A 17,467-nucleotide genomic window follows, 5' to 3' on the forward strand; every position below is an offset into this window, starting at 1 on the left:
TGAGTGTTTATTAGGGAAGATGGGGATAACTTCTGTACCATGAAAAGCCATACCGAGATCAAAAAATAAGTTGGGCGGCTATAAAGATATGACGTGTGTGCCTAATACAGCATGCTTGAACCTCATTGATGGGATATAAGTAAAATATAAAATGAATGAATGGATGACTCTTTCTGTGCTAGTCATGGCTATACCATGCACATGCAGTACGTGATAAATCGTTATACAGTGAAACACCTCTAAACCAGGGGCCTAATTCACTAAACTCTCGTAACTTTGCAATCTTGCAGTGCAATGCTAAAAGACTTACAAAGAGGATGCTTTGTTATCTAACAGAGCCCAAGAGATCTTTGTGAATTAGGCCCCAGGCCCTCAATAAACCAGAATTCCCTCAAAACTGGACATTTTTCACTGTCCCTGTATCAGTACAGAACAGAACAGAACCTTTCTAAACTGGATACCACTAAAGACCAGATTTTTTATCTGGTCACATAGGTGTCCAGTTTAAAGGGGTTTTATTGTATAATATACATATTTATTACACACCAGTGTAAGATATTACTCATGTCATAACAATTATTCAATATCTAACTAGTGTAATATATATTTATTTTTTTTGAATGACATCGTTATTCGAATGATGTCACTTTTCATCTCCCTGCAATAAAATAACTGGGTGCATGACACGTCCTTTTTATGAATGCTACAAAACATTAAGTGAAAAATTGCTGTTGAAAATGTTTTGTTCAGAGATTATTAACATATCTAACCGTGTTTGTACAAAATAGTGTAATTTAAAAGTGTTTAGTCTACCAGGCTTTGCCAAATTTCTAAGGAAAACAACATACATGTGTATATATAAAATATATATATATATATATATATATATATATATATATATATATATATATATATATATATAGAGACTACGGGACAGGCAAGCTTGTTTAGTATTCTATATATAGACAATAACTTAAGAGTTACTCGGAATTACGAATTATCTGTCCCGAGTGAAATTAATGTTGTCAGGCACGAGCTTTAACGAGTGACTGACAACATTAATTTCACGAGGGACAAATAATCTGTAATTCCAAGTATCGAGTGGGTTATTGTATTTATTACCCATAGTGTAAACTTCTTACATGACATTTCTTACATGACACAAACTATATAATATACAAGACGTGAAAGTCTGAGGAAACTGATGATGTCATGAAAGAAAAGCAATGACGTCAAAAACTATCTTTAGGTACACAAATCAAATGTAAGCAAGAGAGGTCACATTCATAATGAACTGATGTTTCTAGTAGGAAGTGAATGAACTACAAAGAAATTAGTTTAGAGCATGTTTAATTGTTAACAAGAATAAATTGCTTAAACAATTTCAACAAAAACTGAACACTGGTGGAACTAAATATTTTGTAAAATCTCATCAACAAGAGACGACAGTCGAGGAAACCGATGATATGTCACCAAACTAACGTCAAGGGAAAGATAGAAAATATATTCACCTGCATCTCACTACCCATATGGGTAATTATATATATATACTGTTTTCCCTAGAAATTTGGCAAAGCATGGTAGATTAAAAAAATTTGAGGCATATTCATAATGCAATTAATGTGCTTGCTGTAATAAATGAATGAATAACAAAATGTATAAAAGGCAATTTTAGAATTACTTGTAGAAAAAAGGCTTCTTTAACCTCAGGGGAGCATGGTGCTAATTAAGGCAAGATGGTGCCACACCATCCTAAAACAAGCTAGGGAAAACACTATACATGTATATCTATATTGCAATTTATTATCCACATAGTTCAAGATATTCAGGGAACTATAACCAGTATGACCCATGTGTGTCATAATGAATTCATGTGCACAACGAATGACGTAATTTTGTGAAGCGACATCATAACTTAATGCGACTTCCCCAGTGTAAACGCTTATCAAAATGACATCATTGTGGAAAATGGCGTTGTTTCATCGTCTCTTTTTACTTACTTTTGAAACATTTTGACATAGTCCTAGCTTGTTATTCAAGAAAATAATATTTCGGATAATGTGGATAATAAAGAAATTATTACAATTGCGTGTGAATCGTACTGATTTTACCAAACTCCTGTCAGGATTCGTGTATTACCCTCGCTCTCGTTCGGGTAATACAATAATCCTGACACTTGTTTCATAAAATCAGTACGACACACAAGCTCGTATAATAATCTCTATATATACTGTATTGCAAAAACTGTGAACAACTAATATACTTCATCTCTAAAGGTGGGTCAGTTATTAGTAAACTTAAAAGCACAGCAAACCTTTCGTCCTTGACTGAGAGAAATTCATTTGCATACTGCTTCATCAAAGTGATGTTTCTTCCGATCTGAAGAATCGGGTGGTTTTCTTCCGTCTGAGAGAAATCAAAGGGATACACGTGCTCTGGGCCTACATGTTTCTTACCAATGATACCTGTAAATAACAACAGACTAACATCAACAGCAATCACACTCAGGACTAGCTCTGGATGTGCACTCGCCAAATTTGTGAAATTGTGAATTTTGAAAGCAGTTGGTGAATTTTATTTTAATTTGGCGAAATAATTTCATATAATTGACATTTTTTAAAGAAAATAACTGTTGATTTCTGCAATTTTTAAAGTTTAATAGACAATTTGGCGAAATATTTTGCTCACCCAGATCTAGCCCTGATGTGGGTAGATAATTTCACAAAATTATCTATTTAACTTTAAAAATTACACAAACTCACTGTTATTTTACAACAAATGCAATTATTTTGCCAAATTATAATCAAAATCAACAATAGTGTTTAAAATTTGCAAATAGTTAATTTGCTGAGTGATATAGCTAGCCCTAAATATTTAGCAACGAAAAAAATGTCAAACATATATAATACATACAGATAAACTTTAAACTGAAATACATTTTAAAATCTATTTAAATCTATTAAAGCATCTTATAACTAAGTTCTTGTTTTACAGGTCCAAAACAGATTATCATGAAGGAGTACAGAAGACAAAGTAAAGTTTGTTTTATTTAACAATGCCACTAGAGCACATTAATTTTCTATTTTATCATCGGCTATTGGACGTCAAACATATGGTCATTTTCTGACACTGTTTTTACAGGAAACCCGCTGTCGCAACATAGGCTACTCTTTTACAACAGTCAGCAAGGGATCTTTTATTTGCACTTCCCACAGGCAGGATAGCACAAATCATGGCCTTTGTTGAACCAGTTATGGATCACTAGTTGGTGCAAGTGGTTTACACCTATCCATTGAGCCTTGTGGAGCACTCACTCAGGGTTTGGAATCGGTATCTGGATTAAAAATCCCATGCCTTGACTGGGATCCGAATCCAATACCTACCAGCCTGTAGACCGATGGCCTAACCACGATGCCACCGAGGCCGGTACAGAAGACAAATTATACATTAAAATGGGGGTAAACCTACCGTTAGAGAAACCAGTTGGATAAAATCTTGTGGCAACAACTGCTAGTTTAACCAGCAAAATATATCAACCTGCATATTTTATACAGTATTTGAAAAGTAATTATTATGCTTAGGACATGCATCTGTTATTGAATTACAAATCATGGTGTTTTACCATGTATGTTTCTAGTACATGTATTAAATATGGAAGTACATGTATTTAAACAATTGAAAATGAGTTGAAATGGCTCTACTTGGCAAATATAATGCTTTAGACATGGATCACTGAATTACATAGCATAGTCTTTTGACAGGTTATATGTTCCTAGTATTGTCTAACCTGTTCTGATGTTGGCTTTCTGCAGTAAATATGGAAGACTCCGAACACTGTCAAATGAGACGAAATGGTGAACTGAATTGTGCAAACCGTACATTCCATTCTGGTGCTGAGGTAGGCCAGTCAGGATAGCAGATCTGTGCAAAAATTAATCTTTTTATTTTCTCTCTATAAATCTATAACTTTTCTAAATCATGTAACAACATGAAATTAGTAAAACATAATTCTGCATATTGATACAAATTGAAATAAGATCCTTGTATAATAAGATTGGTTGACTGATTGAAGTAAAATTAAAGTGTTGTTTAACAACACCATTAGAAACATTCGTTTTGTTTAACGACGCCACTGGAGCACATTGATTAATTAATCATTAGTTATTGGATGTCAAACATTTGGTAATTCTAACACATAAGTCATCAGAGGAAACCCGCTACATTTTTCCTAATGGTCAAGGTCAAGGTCAAAGGGTTTTACGTGCACGTTCAGAGCAAGCTGTTGTAGCGCACGCCTGTCGTGGGCACAGTTGCCGGCCTTGGCCGGCCTCTCTGTCCAAGACAGGAAAGGTGGGGGGGGGGAGGAGAAGGGACCGTCTGCACTGGCAGGTGCAAGCACCAGCAGTCCGATTGCACATGCTATGGAATTTTGAGTGGGAGCCAGTTTTGTTGAGTGATTGGCGCAATTTTGAACGGTCGGTCTCGAATTTAATTCGAGTATACCTACGACCTGACACTACTCAGGTCGTGGTACTGTCAGGAGAATAGAGTAGGCAAGGCAGTTGTTCCGGGGTGTAGTAGAAGCGCAGGTGTTGATTTGGTCTTCAGTTTGCTCCTCAGTGACACAAGTACAAGCTTGATCCAAAAATGCTGGGTGTTGGGCGGATGCATTGTTATCATTATCAAGCGTGAGCATGCTGTTAATTGTCTTACGTCCCATTCTAGTGTATCCAACTGTCATCATGCTCCCCCCATGCCTCTGTGTTGGTTGATTAACCAGTGGCCTATTCTGGTTATCTAATTTGAACACGCCCATTAGAACATACATTGTTGGTTATTAATCAATAGTCAACACATATTGATCCCCCGTTATTTGAATTATCTATCTATTGGTTGGGTAGCGCCATTAACATGGTTGTCTTTCAGTATGACTTACCGCGTCTGCTAGTGTTATTCATTACTAAGTTTGGCGGCTGAAAAGGGAGAAGTTGATAATTAGTAGTCCTACCCTGATTGGTACATAGGTTTGGGGTGGCTGGTTACTTTCTTGTTCAGCTGTATTACTGTGGTCACATACGGAATGGTATGCATGATTTTACCAAGTTGTTTTTAGAAGCATAGTTAGTAACCTGTTGTATTGATATATTCGCTACCTCCCCACCTTTGACCACCTATAGTAGAGTGCATCGTTTCCTAGTTCTAAGTGGTAGCAGCTCGTATATAAGGGCTTACAAGCGGGTGGTTTTGAACATTCTTTATGTATAGTTTAGTTAACAGTTTAGTATAATGTTTTGGTTTAGAGGGCCGGGTTGATTGTCAAACCTACTAATAATTTGATAATATAATATGTACATCAATCTATACTGAAATTATTACAACTCTTGTGTAGGGGTGTACAGGTGGTTAGTTTTGAAGATTATTTTATTTATTTATAACTCTGGTTTGGTGGACTGGACGAACCGATAAACTGCTTTGAAAGTTTTATGCTTTAGGCATTTATCCGGGTTTAGTAGAAAGTTAGGCGTTATATGTTTGTTATGGTTATCTTGATTGATTTTAACATAGTTGTCTCTGGGTGGTATGTAGCGTGCAATCCAGGAGATAGTGTTTCATATCTTCCCGGGTTGCCACAATCACATTCTGGGTTTAATTAGAGGAGCAGCTGTTTAGTTTTGACGATTGTCCTAGGCGTAGTTTAGTGATTAGCTTATCTACATACGGTTTTTGTGTTTAGGTCTAACTAGAGGCTGTTATAGTGCCTGTTTTTAGTTAGGTCCCAGCTAGCTTGCCATTGGTTTAGGTAGTGTTTTTTTGCTTTTGACATGAGCTCTGTTATTCCTAAATAATTGTGCTGGTAATTGCAAGTGCTGTTTTTGCTCCATAGTCGGCTACTTCGTTACCAATTATTCCACGTGGGCTGGGACCCATTCGAAGACTACTGTTAATTTAAGTTGGTTTATCTCGTTAAGTACTTTGTGGATGGGCTAAGATGTCAGGCCTAGTAGATTTATTAGTTTGTAGCGATTGGATTGAGCTAAGGCTATCAGAGAAAATGACGCTTTTAGGGTATTGTTATTTTTAATCCAGATTAGTGCTTCGTAGATGGCTGTCAGTTCTGCTGTGTAGACTGATAAGTTGTCTGACAGCCTGGCGTATTTAACTATTTTAGAGTGTTTAGATATTTTTCTTCTGCCACTGCAAAGCCAACCCTGCCATTGTCCGGGTTTTTTTATCCATCTGTGTAGACGTGGACGTGTTCTGGGTAATTTTCATTGGCTGCTGCTTCAAACAGGACTTTTTTGAATGGCGGAAACGGTGTTTGTCAGTGGCTTTTTTAATAAGGTATGGAGTGTGGCATTCCATAGGTTGATTAATGTTTTATTACTGGTGTGTTATCAATTCCGACTTCTATTTCAAGTTTACTGGCCCTAGTGGCAAATGAGTCGTTAAGTTTTTTATTTTTATTAAATTCTAGCCCTGGTTTAGCAATTATAGGGGTAAGTTCTTGAACTGGGTGGTCTAATTTAAGCGAGTGAATTTTTAGGTGTATTTTAGATGTTGTAGGTTACGGCGAAATTTAAGTGGCATGATGTTAAATTCTACCTCGAGACTTTGGCCGCTGGTATACGTGGGACTTTGGCTATTGTTCGTAAGGCTTGATTTTGTATGATATCTAATTTTGTAGCAGTTTGGGGTCGGCGCAGCTGTAGGCTTGGGCTCCGTAGTCTATCCTGGAGAGGATACATGCTTTGTAGACCAAAAGCATTGCTTCCGTTTGCGCTCCCCAACTGGTGCCTGAGATTGCCCGTAGTAAGTTTAGCGTGTTTTTAGACTGTTTGATTACGTTATTTATATGGTCGCTAAAACGAATGTTACTCCTAGGAATTTAAAGGTTTTGACCCTTGGGATTGGTTTGTTATTAGAGGTTATTTGGTGATTATCGGATGAGTGACCTTATGGAATAGCATGCAGACTGTTTTACAGTTTTATGCCCCAGTCCTGGGCCCATTTATTGAGTTTATTCATGTCGTTCTGCATGAGGCTAAATAATTGTTTAGTTACTCTGCCTGTGCGCCAAATGGCGCAGTCGTCAGCGAAGAGGGCTGTGTTTAGGGGGGTGGTTGATTAGTTTTACTCTTGGCGTTGAGCGCTTTGGTTATATCATTAATAAAGATGTTGAACAAGGTTGGTGATAAGACTGAACCTTGTGGGATACCGTTTATTATTTCTGTTTTTGGGAATAGTGTCCGTTTACTCTCAGAAACATTTATGTTAAACATATTCTTAATGCCGTTATTTCATGAGGAGTCCCTGTCGCCATACCATCATGCTTTTTCAATATCTATAAAAATTGCTAGTACTTTATTGGATTTGCGGAAGGCGTCATTTATGCTATTTTGTAGTCGAACTATTTGGTCAATTTTCCTAATGCAGCAAGGGATCTTTTATATGCACCATCCCACAGACAGGCTAGCACATACCACAGCCTTTAATATACCAGTCGTGGTGCACTGTCTGGAATGAGAAATAGCTCAATGGGCCCACCAACGGGGATCGATCCCAAACCGACCGCGGATCAAGCGAGCACTTTACCACTGGGCTACGTCCTGCCCCAACACCATTAGAGCACATTGAGTTATTAATCATCAGCTATTAATTGGGTGTCAAACATTTGGGAATTTTTTGCTTGAAGTCCTAGAGGAAACCTACTTAATTTTTCTGTTAGCATCTGGAATCTTTTATATGTACTTTGCCACAAACAGGACAGCACATACCATGGCCTTTGATTTACCAGTCATGGTACACTGACTGAAACGAAAAATAACCTAATGGGCCCAATGATGGGGATCAATCCTAGACTGATTGTGCATCAGGCGAGCATTCTACCACTGGGCTACGTCCCGCCCCTGATTTCAATAACAACAGTAATGACTCTTTTTTAAGTAATTTTAAGCATTTCCTATTAATTTATGAATTTCTTTTATTTTGAGGAGTGGAACTGATGTGGTCACTGGAGTTGTTAGGTTCTGACTCTGTGATGACTTAGTTTAAACAAACTATCTGCAGTTCAGTTTGCACGAACTCACTGAAATATAACCTGGGCATAATAACTTAGTAACTTGAAAACTTACATTAGCTCAGTGTTGACTAATATATCAGTTACCAGGTTGTGCCTTTTTGCCAAGGTTCTCTGCTGCTAATAAATCTGCTCTGACCCATCACACCAACTAATGATAGCTAGTAGAACTTAGAAGAATGTAGCAGCTGCCTCTTAGCAATACCCATGACATCTACTAATAAACTCTAATAGAAGGAACAAATAGTAGATGGTTACAAGTGCATCTTAACAACTGACCAGAAGTAATCAACAGACATTCTCCAAAGTGGTCAGATTATGGCCATGGAAAAAGCTGATGGGAAATGGCAGGTGTCTGGCCATAAGAGACAAATACCTCTTGTCACTGGAGAGACAAGGACTGGGATGTGGGGGTGGACTGCAAAAAGAAGTTAAAAGATGGGAGGAGCTGCCAGATTGGGAAGAAATGAGCTGTAATTCAAGGGAAATGGGATTTTTAAAATACTAATCAAGATGAAATAAAAAAAAAAAAAATTGCCTTTTACAATACTAAAATACTTATTAGGAAAACATTATACAAAAACATTTTTTTCTTTTATAAGTAGCAATGTAAGATGACACCGAATACCTGCTTGGAGAACAACTGCTGACTGAAGTATACGCATGTTTGAAAATGACACTTCTCTGAGCAAGTCTGTTCAAGTTGGGTGTCCAACACACACTGTTGTTGTACACTTGACTTTCAAAACCAGCATCATCTCCTGCAAGAAAAAACCCCACATTACGATCTGGGACATGCAAGCTAGCGCTTCATTTATTTCCACTTATTTTCATGCTTTTATATCCAATTATGGTTAAAGCATGCTATTCAGGGTACACACCTCAGCTTATTGGGGTTTCTGTCCAGGATAGTGGGTTGTGGTTAGTTGTTAGTGAGAGAAAAGTCGGTGTAGTGGTCTTACACCTACCCATTGAGTCGATAAAACTTGCTCTGGGTGGGAGCCGGTCCCTAGCTGCAAACTCAGTACCTATCAGTCTTATGTCCAATGGCTTAACCATGTCACCACCGAGGCTGGTGATAGCACATGTACCACTAAAACCGCGTCACCACCGAGGCTGGTGATAGCACATGTACCACTAAAACCGCGTCACCACCGAGGCTGGTGATAGCACATGTACCACTAAAACCGCGTCACCACCGAGGCTGGTGATAGCACATGTACCACTAAACGTCACCACCGAGGCTGGTGATAGCCGCGTCACCACCGAGGCTGGTGATAGCACATGTACCACTAAAACCGCGTCACCACCGAGGCTGGTGATAGCACATGTACCACTAAAACCGCGTCACCACCGAGGCTGGTGATAGCACATGTACCACTAAAACCGCGTCACCACCGAGGCTGGTGATAGCACATGTACCACTAAAACCGCGTCACCACCGAGGCTGGTGATAGCACATGTACCACTAAAACCGCGTCACCACCGAGGCTGGTGATAGCACATGTACCACTAAAACCGCGTCACCACCGAGGCTGGTGATAGCACATGTACCACTAAAACCGCGTCACCACCGAGGCTGGTGATAGCACATGTACCACTAAAACCGCGTCACCACCGAGGCTGGTGATAGCACATGTACCACTAAAACCGCGTCACCACCGAGGCTGGTGATAGCACATGTACCACTAAAACCGCGTCACCAACCTGGTGATAGCACATGTACCACTAAAACCGCGTCACCACCGAGGCTGGTGATAGCACATGTACCACTAAAACCGCGTCACCACCGAGGCTGGTGATAGCACATGTACCACTAAAACCGCGTCACCACCGAGGCTGGTGATAGCACATGTACCACTAAAACCGCGTCACCACCGAGGCTGGTGATAGCACATGTACCACTAAAACCGCGTCACCACCGAGGCTGGTGATAGCACATGTACCACTAAAATGTCACCACCGAGGCTGGTGATAGCACATGTACCACTAAAACCGTGTCCCACCGAGGCTGGTGATAGCACATGTACCACTAAAACCGCGTCACCACCGAGGCTGGTGATAGCACATGTACCACTAAAACCGCGTCACCACCGAGGCTGGTGATAGCACATGTACCACTAAAACCGCGTCACCACCGAGGCTGGTGATAGCACATGTACCACTAAAACCGCGTCACCACCGAGGCTGGTGATAGCACATGTACCACTAAAACCGCGTCACCACCGAGGCTGGTGATAGCACATGTACCACTAAAACCGCGTCACCACCGAGGCTGGTGATAGCACATGTACCACTAAAACCGCGTCACCACCGAGGCTGGTGATAGCACATGTACCACTAAAACCGCGTCACCACCGAGGCTGGTGATAGCACATGTACCACTAAAACCGCGTCACCACCGAGGCTGGTGATAGCACATGTACCACTAAAACCGCGTCACCACCGAGGCTGGTGATAGCACATGTACCACTAAAACCGCGTCACCACCGAGGCTGGTGATAGCACATGTACCACTAAAACCGCGTCACCACCGAGGCTGGTGATAGTGGTGAGGCTGGTGATACACATGTACCACTAAAACCGCGTCACCACCGAGGCTGGTGATAGCACATGTACCACTAAAACCGCGTCACCACCGAGGCTGGTGATAGCACATGTACCACTAAAACCGCGTCACCACCGAGGCTGGTGATAGCACATGTACACTGTCACCACCGAGGCCACATGTACCACTAAAAAACCGCGTCACCACCGAGGCTGGTGATAGCACATGTACCACTAAAACCGCGTCACCACCGAGGCTGGTGATAGCACATGTACCACTAAAACCGCGTCACCACCGAGGCTGGTGATAGCACATGTACCACTAAAACCGCGTCACCACCGAGGCTGGTGATAGCACATGTACCACTAAAACCGCGTACCACTAAAACCGCGTCACCACCGAGGCTGGTGATAGCACATGTACCACTAAAACCGCGTCACCACCGAGGCTGGTGATAGCACATGTACCACTAAAACCGCGTCACCACCGAGGCTGGTGATAGCACATGTACCACTAAAACCGCGTCACCACCGAGGCTGGTGATAGCACATGTACCACTAAAAAACCGCGACACCACCGAGGCTGGTGATAGCACATGTACCACTAAAACCGCGTCACCACCGAGGCTGGTGATAGCACATGTACCACTAAAACCGCGTCACCACCGAGGCTGGTGATAGCACATGTACCACTAAAACTCACCACCGAGGCTGGTGATAGCACATGTACCACTAAAACCGCGTCACCACCGAGGCTGGTGATAGCACATGTACCACTAAAACCGCGTCACCACCGAGGCTGGTGATAGCACATGTACCACTAAAACCGCGTCACCACCGAGGCTGGTGATAGCACATGTACCACTAAAACCGCGTCACCACCGAGGCTGGTGATAGCACATGTACCACTAAAACCGCGTCACCACCGAGGCTGGTGATAGCACATGTACCACTAAAACCGCGTCACCACCGAGGCTGGTGATAGCACATGTACCACTAAAACCGCGTCACCACCGAGGCTGGTGATAGCACATGTACCACTAAAACCGCGTCACCACCGAGGCTGGTGATAGCACATGTACCACTAAAACCGCGTCACCACCGAGGCTGGTGATAGCACATGTACCACTAAAACCGCGTCACCACCGAGGCTGGTGATAGCACATGTACCACTAAAACCGCGTCACCACCGAGGCTGGTGATAGCACATGTACCACTAAAACCGCGTCACCACCGAGGCTGGTGATAGCACATGTACCACTAAAACCGCGTCACCACCGAGGCTGGTGATAGCACATGTACCACTAAAACCGCGTCACCACCGAGGCTGGTGATAGCACATGTACCACTAAAACCGCGTCACCACCGAGGCTGGTGATAGCACATGTACCACTAAAACCGCGTCACCACCGAGGCTGGTGATAGCACATGTACCACTAAAACCGCGTCACCACCGAGGCTGGTGATAGCACATGTACCACTAAAACCGCGTCACCACCGAGGCTGGTGATAGCACATGTACCACTAAAACCGCGTCACCACCGAGGCTGGTGATAGCACATGTACCACTAAAACCGCGTCACCACCGAGCTGGTGATAGCACATGTACCACTAAAACCATTACAATCGAGTCTCCACACTTTATAAAATGGTGTCCAGATGATATTTAGAATGTGTGGGCATGACTTTATTACATACCCATTTAATCTTACTTTAGTAATAAAGACCATTCTGATTGTACAATAAAACAAATCTGTTATTGAACAAATACAAAACCTTGCATGTACAGTTCACTCAAATGATGTCATGTCCCTAGCCAGGTCGCTCAACATTCCGTCAATTCCACAAAATTTAACTAACTTTTCAGACGAAGTATAAGTTGCATTAGTTAATTAAACTTTTGTTAATCATAATATACAAAAATGGTATGTAATAAATACAGAACCACATGTGGTCTTGTGGTATAATATTCATGTACACTATGAACTTGTGCAATAAACAACATGAGAAAACAGCTGGCCTGTAGTTCTGTATATTTATTGAAAATAATAAAGTTTGTCTTGTTTAATGACACCACTAGAGCACACTGATTATTAATCATCGGCTATTGGATGTCAAATATTTTGTTATTTTGACATATAGTCTTGGAGAGGAAAGCTGCTACATTTTTTCCATTAGTAGCAAGGGATCTTTTATATGCACCATCCCACAGACAGGATAGCACATACCACAGCCTTTGATGGGGATCGATCCCAAACAGGCTGTGCATCAAGCGAGTGCTTTACCACTGGGCTACATCCCACCCAGTATATTTATTGAAGCCTTGAGTCTAAACTTTAAAGACGGGCTTGGTCCAATGCTTTTAAAACTTCAGGGCCAAATTTACAAAGACCGTTTGTGCCTGACACACATGTAATTAAAACTTAAAGTTTGTTTTGTTTAACAACACCACTAAACCACATTTATTTATTAATCATCGGCATTTGGTAATTTTGAAGGGGCAAAACGTAACCCAGTGGTAAAGCACTCGTTTGATGTGCAGTCGGTGTGGGATTGACCCCCGTCAGTGGGCCCATTGGGCTATTTCTCGCTCCAGCCAGTGCACCACGACTGGTACATCAAAAGCTGTGGTATGTGTTATCCCATCTGTGGGATGGTGCATATAAAAGATCCCTTGCTGCTAATCAAAAAAGAGTAGCCCATGAAGTGGCGACAGTGGGTTTCCTCCCTTGAAATCTGTGTGGTCCTTAACCATATGTCAGACACCATATAATTGTAAATAAAATGTGAAGAGTGCGTCGTTAAATAAACAGTTTCCTTCCATTTCCTTGGTAATTATAACATATAGTCTTAGAGAGAAAACATATTACATTTTTCCATTAGTAGCAAGGGATCTTTTATATGCACCATCCCACAGACAGAATAGCACATACAACGGCCTTTGCTATACCAGCCGTGGTGAACTGGCTGGAATGAGAAATAGCCTAATGGGCATATACCAACAGGGATTGATTCCAGACTGACAGCTCATCAAGCGAGCACTTTACCACTGGGCTACGTCCTGTCCCTTTACAATGGTTAAACACCTGCATTTAAGAAAAACAGCCTTTGTAAATAAAGGTTTAAAGTGAAGAGTTTAGAAAAATTCCAGTGATACAAACAAGATTCATTTGGTCTGGAAATGCAGAAAAATTAAGTCTTGAATCTGGATTTAGTGTTACAAGCAGGATCCTGTTCTCAAAGTATCAGCAAATTTCCAAGTCCTCTTCATTAATACTGCATAATGTGTCAAATGGCACAAATAGCTTTCTTTTTGAATATATAGAATAAAAATGTAAATGCAGCTATTTCAGGTTAAATAATTTTGAATATTGTATATTTTGTAAACGAAACCCCTCTTTCAGTATACAGTGTGGGTCAATGTTTATAGGCCTACACCTTTTAACTATCAGTGATGGATGTTTTCTTGGGGTTTTTGTTTGTTTTTTGTTTTTAAATGCCACAAACATTTAACACAGAGACAAAGACAACTACCAATGTTGTTAGCAGACAATAAGATGAAATGAACTAATTTTATATGTGTTATTTAAGTCAAAAAATTAATTTTGTCTGTCAATCCTGTAACATATTTTGCTGATTTACAAAAACAATTTATAAGTTAACAAAATGTGTATTTAATTTTTTTATCAATTTGACTGTTAAGTTTGAATATACAAAGTTAATATGTTTACCATATTTTTAATTAAGTTATATACATTACAAAGATGGGATTTAATTTTACAATATCAAATAAGTAAATTTCCCTTACATACATTGCCATTTGATGTCATCCCACTGGTCCAGCCGCAGTAATGCCAGTTTGTACATTTCTCGATGAACGTAAAAATAATGTCAGCCCCAAACTATCTTTCAAACTTATTAATATATGTTGGAGAAAACTATAACCTTTGAAATGTAGAGGATGGAAATCTGTTAATGCCAAAACCTAAAATGTCTCTATTTAAAAATACTTTCAGTTACCCTGGACCAGTACTTTTGAATCAATTACATAAAGCTATTCGATCATCACCAAATACTGATGTTTTTAAATATAGACTCGAGAAATATTTTCTAAAATAATATAATTTTTACATATGTTTATTGCCATATATGTATTTTCTATTTGTTCATAAATGTATGTATTGCAATTCTGTATTGTTTGTACCTGAGGGCCTTGGGGAAGATTAGTTTTTGCTGTGTTACTCTCACTAAATAAAGAATTTATTATTATTATTATTATTACAGTGAAACCTCTCAAAACCGGACCCTCTGTAAACCAGAATTCCCTTAAAACCGGACATTTTTCACGGTCCTTTTTTTAAAATCAGTAAAGAACTTAACCTCTCTAAACTGGATACCTCTTAAAACCGGACATTTTACTTGATCCCGAGGGTGTCCAGTTTAGAGGGGTTTCACTGTATATTATATCTGAAGTCATCACTTTATATCAATTTGGTACTTTGTCTTATTGACCATTACTTTTTAAGAACCAAAAATAAAATTCAAAATAAAATATAATTTAGTATATTATTAGTATGTGTTAAATTTAATTATAAGAATCGTCTGTTATTTGTTTTACGTTAATCCACAAACTTATATGTGTACGTAAAGGAAACAACAGAGAATCCTTAATTGTAGTTCAGCTTTCCAGTATCCACCAACTGTAAAAAAAAAAATGTTTTATGTGCATTACATTTGTTCCCAGGAAATCATACCATACAAAAAATTTAAAAAAGTAAATATTTGTTTATTTTTTAGACTTGTGTTACAGGATTATGATAAGATGGGTACAGGATCACACTAAGTAAATACAGTATTACATGACACATATAGGACACATTGCAGCAGCAGCAGGTGCAGATCCAGAGGAGTGTGCTGGTGGTGCACACGTCCTCCCCCAAATTTCAAACTAACATGAAAATCTTGATTAATTAATCGTTGGCTATTGGATGTGAAACATTTGGTAATTATGACATAAGATTTTAGAGAAGAAACCTGCTACATTTTTTCCATTAGTAGCAAAGGATCACCATCTCACAGACAAGATAGCACATACTGTGACCTTTGATATACCAGTTGTGGTGCTACATTTATCCTAATACAGCAAGGAATCTTTTATATGCACTTTCCCTGACAGGAAAGCACATACCACAGCTTTTGACCAGTTGTTGTTCACTGGTTGGAATGAGAAAAAAACCTTCTATATAATGCATGTTAATGCACTTTCGAATACTGTACTGCAGGTGCTCTGTTTTCTGATGTTGCACTCCTCCTGCTGGATGCATAAATTTCAGGAACTGCAAATAGCAATATACAAGATATATTGGTTGCCTCTCACTACCCTCCCTCAACCCAATGTTACAATTTGTGTGAAGGGGCAGGATGCAGCCCAGTGGTAAAGAGCTCGCTTGATGGGCAGTCGGTCTAGGGTCGATCCTCCTTGGTGGGTCTATTGGGCTATTTCTCGTTCCAGCCAGTGCTATGTACTATCCTATCTGTGGGATGGTGCATATAAAAGATCCCTTACTGCCAATCGAAAAGAGTAGCCCATGATGTGGTGACAACGGGTTTCCCCTCTCAATATCTGTGTGGTCCTTAACCATATGTCCGATGCCATATATCTAAATAAAATGTGTTGAGTGCGTCATTAAATAGAACATTTCCTTTCTTCCTATTGGGCTATTTCTCATTCTAGGCAGTGCACCATGACTGTAGTATGTGCTATCCTGTCTGTGGGTTGGTGCATATATAAAAGATCCCTTGCTATTAATGGAAAAATGTAGCAGGTTTTCTCTCTAAGACTGAATGTCAAAATTACCAAATGTTTGACATCCAATAGCCGATGATTAATAAATCAATGTGCTCTAGTGGTGTTGTTAAATTAACAACTTCTGTGAAGAAAAAAAAACCAATCCATACCATGACTAGTAATATATTTTTTTATGGTAATACAAAATACCAGATAAGTGTTTTTTAAATATGTAGAAACACTGTGGTGCGGTTACTACAAGAAAACGTGACATTGTATGTGCTGGAGGCTACATACTTAGAGTAAAGGTAACCTTCATAAATGTGACTGTTATTCAAATAAAGGACACATGGGTGCAATAAGTAACCCCCCTTATCACCCACGAGCAAACAAGTGAATGAAATGAAGGATCCAAATTCTACAAAGTTGATTTACAACCAGCTAAATCAGTTAGCAGCAGTTGTATTAAAAACTGATAGTATATTGTTGTTAAAGTAGTGTTCAATAAACTTGGAATAAGACTTTTTTTTACCTTAATATACTCTGACAAAAAAGAAATTGTGCATTTTGTTTTACCATTGTGTATCACATTTATAAATATTGAAGAAGGAAGGAAGGAAATGTTTTATTTAACGACACACTCAACACATTTTATTTACAGTTACATGGCATCGTATATATGGTTAAGGGCCACACAGATATAGATAGGAAACCCGCTGTCACCACTTCATGGACTACTCTTTTTCATTAGCAGCAAGGGATCTTTTATATGCACCATCCCACAGACAGGATAACACATACCACGGCTAATGGTATACCAGTCGTGGTGCACTGGCTAGAGCGAGAAATATCCCAATGAGCCCACCGACAGGGATTGATTCCAGACCGACCGCACATGAAGCAAATGCTTTACCATTGGGCCGCTAAATATTGAAGAAAGATGAATGCAATATTGCAAAAAATAAAGTTATTTAAAAATAAATAAATAAGAAGTATGCACTGGGTGTTTTAATTAGAGGAAACCTGCTATATTTTTCCATCAGCAGTTAGGAATA

General features: G+C 39.7%; 1 protein-coding gene across 1 annotated transcript in view; it reads right to left on the bottom strand.

The window, feature by feature from the left end:
• Positions 1-17,467, bottom strand: part of LOC121378994 (N-sulphoglucosamine sulphohydrolase-like) — a 45,374-nt gene that overhangs the window by 14,048 nt on the left and 13,859 nt on the right. Inside the window, exons 2-4 of the mRNA XM_041507427.1 lie at positions 8,706-8,838; positions 3,788-3,921; positions 2,315-2,465 (exon numbers count right to left, since the gene is read on the bottom strand). Coding sequence (XP_041363361.1) covers positions 2,315-2,465; positions 3,788-3,921; positions 8,706-8,838 — 418 coding nt within the window. The remainder of the gene's footprint in view (positions 1-2,314; positions 2,466-3,787; positions 3,922-8,705; positions 8,839-17,467) is intronic.

The sequence above is a fragment of the Gigantopelta aegis genome, chromosome 8, assembly GCF_016097555.1.
Source record: "Gigantopelta aegis isolate Gae_Host chromosome 8, Gae_host_genome, whole genome shotgun sequence".
Taxonomy (NCBI): Eukaryota; Metazoa; Mollusca; class Gastropoda; order Neomphalida; family Peltospiridae; genus Gigantopelta; species Gigantopelta aegis.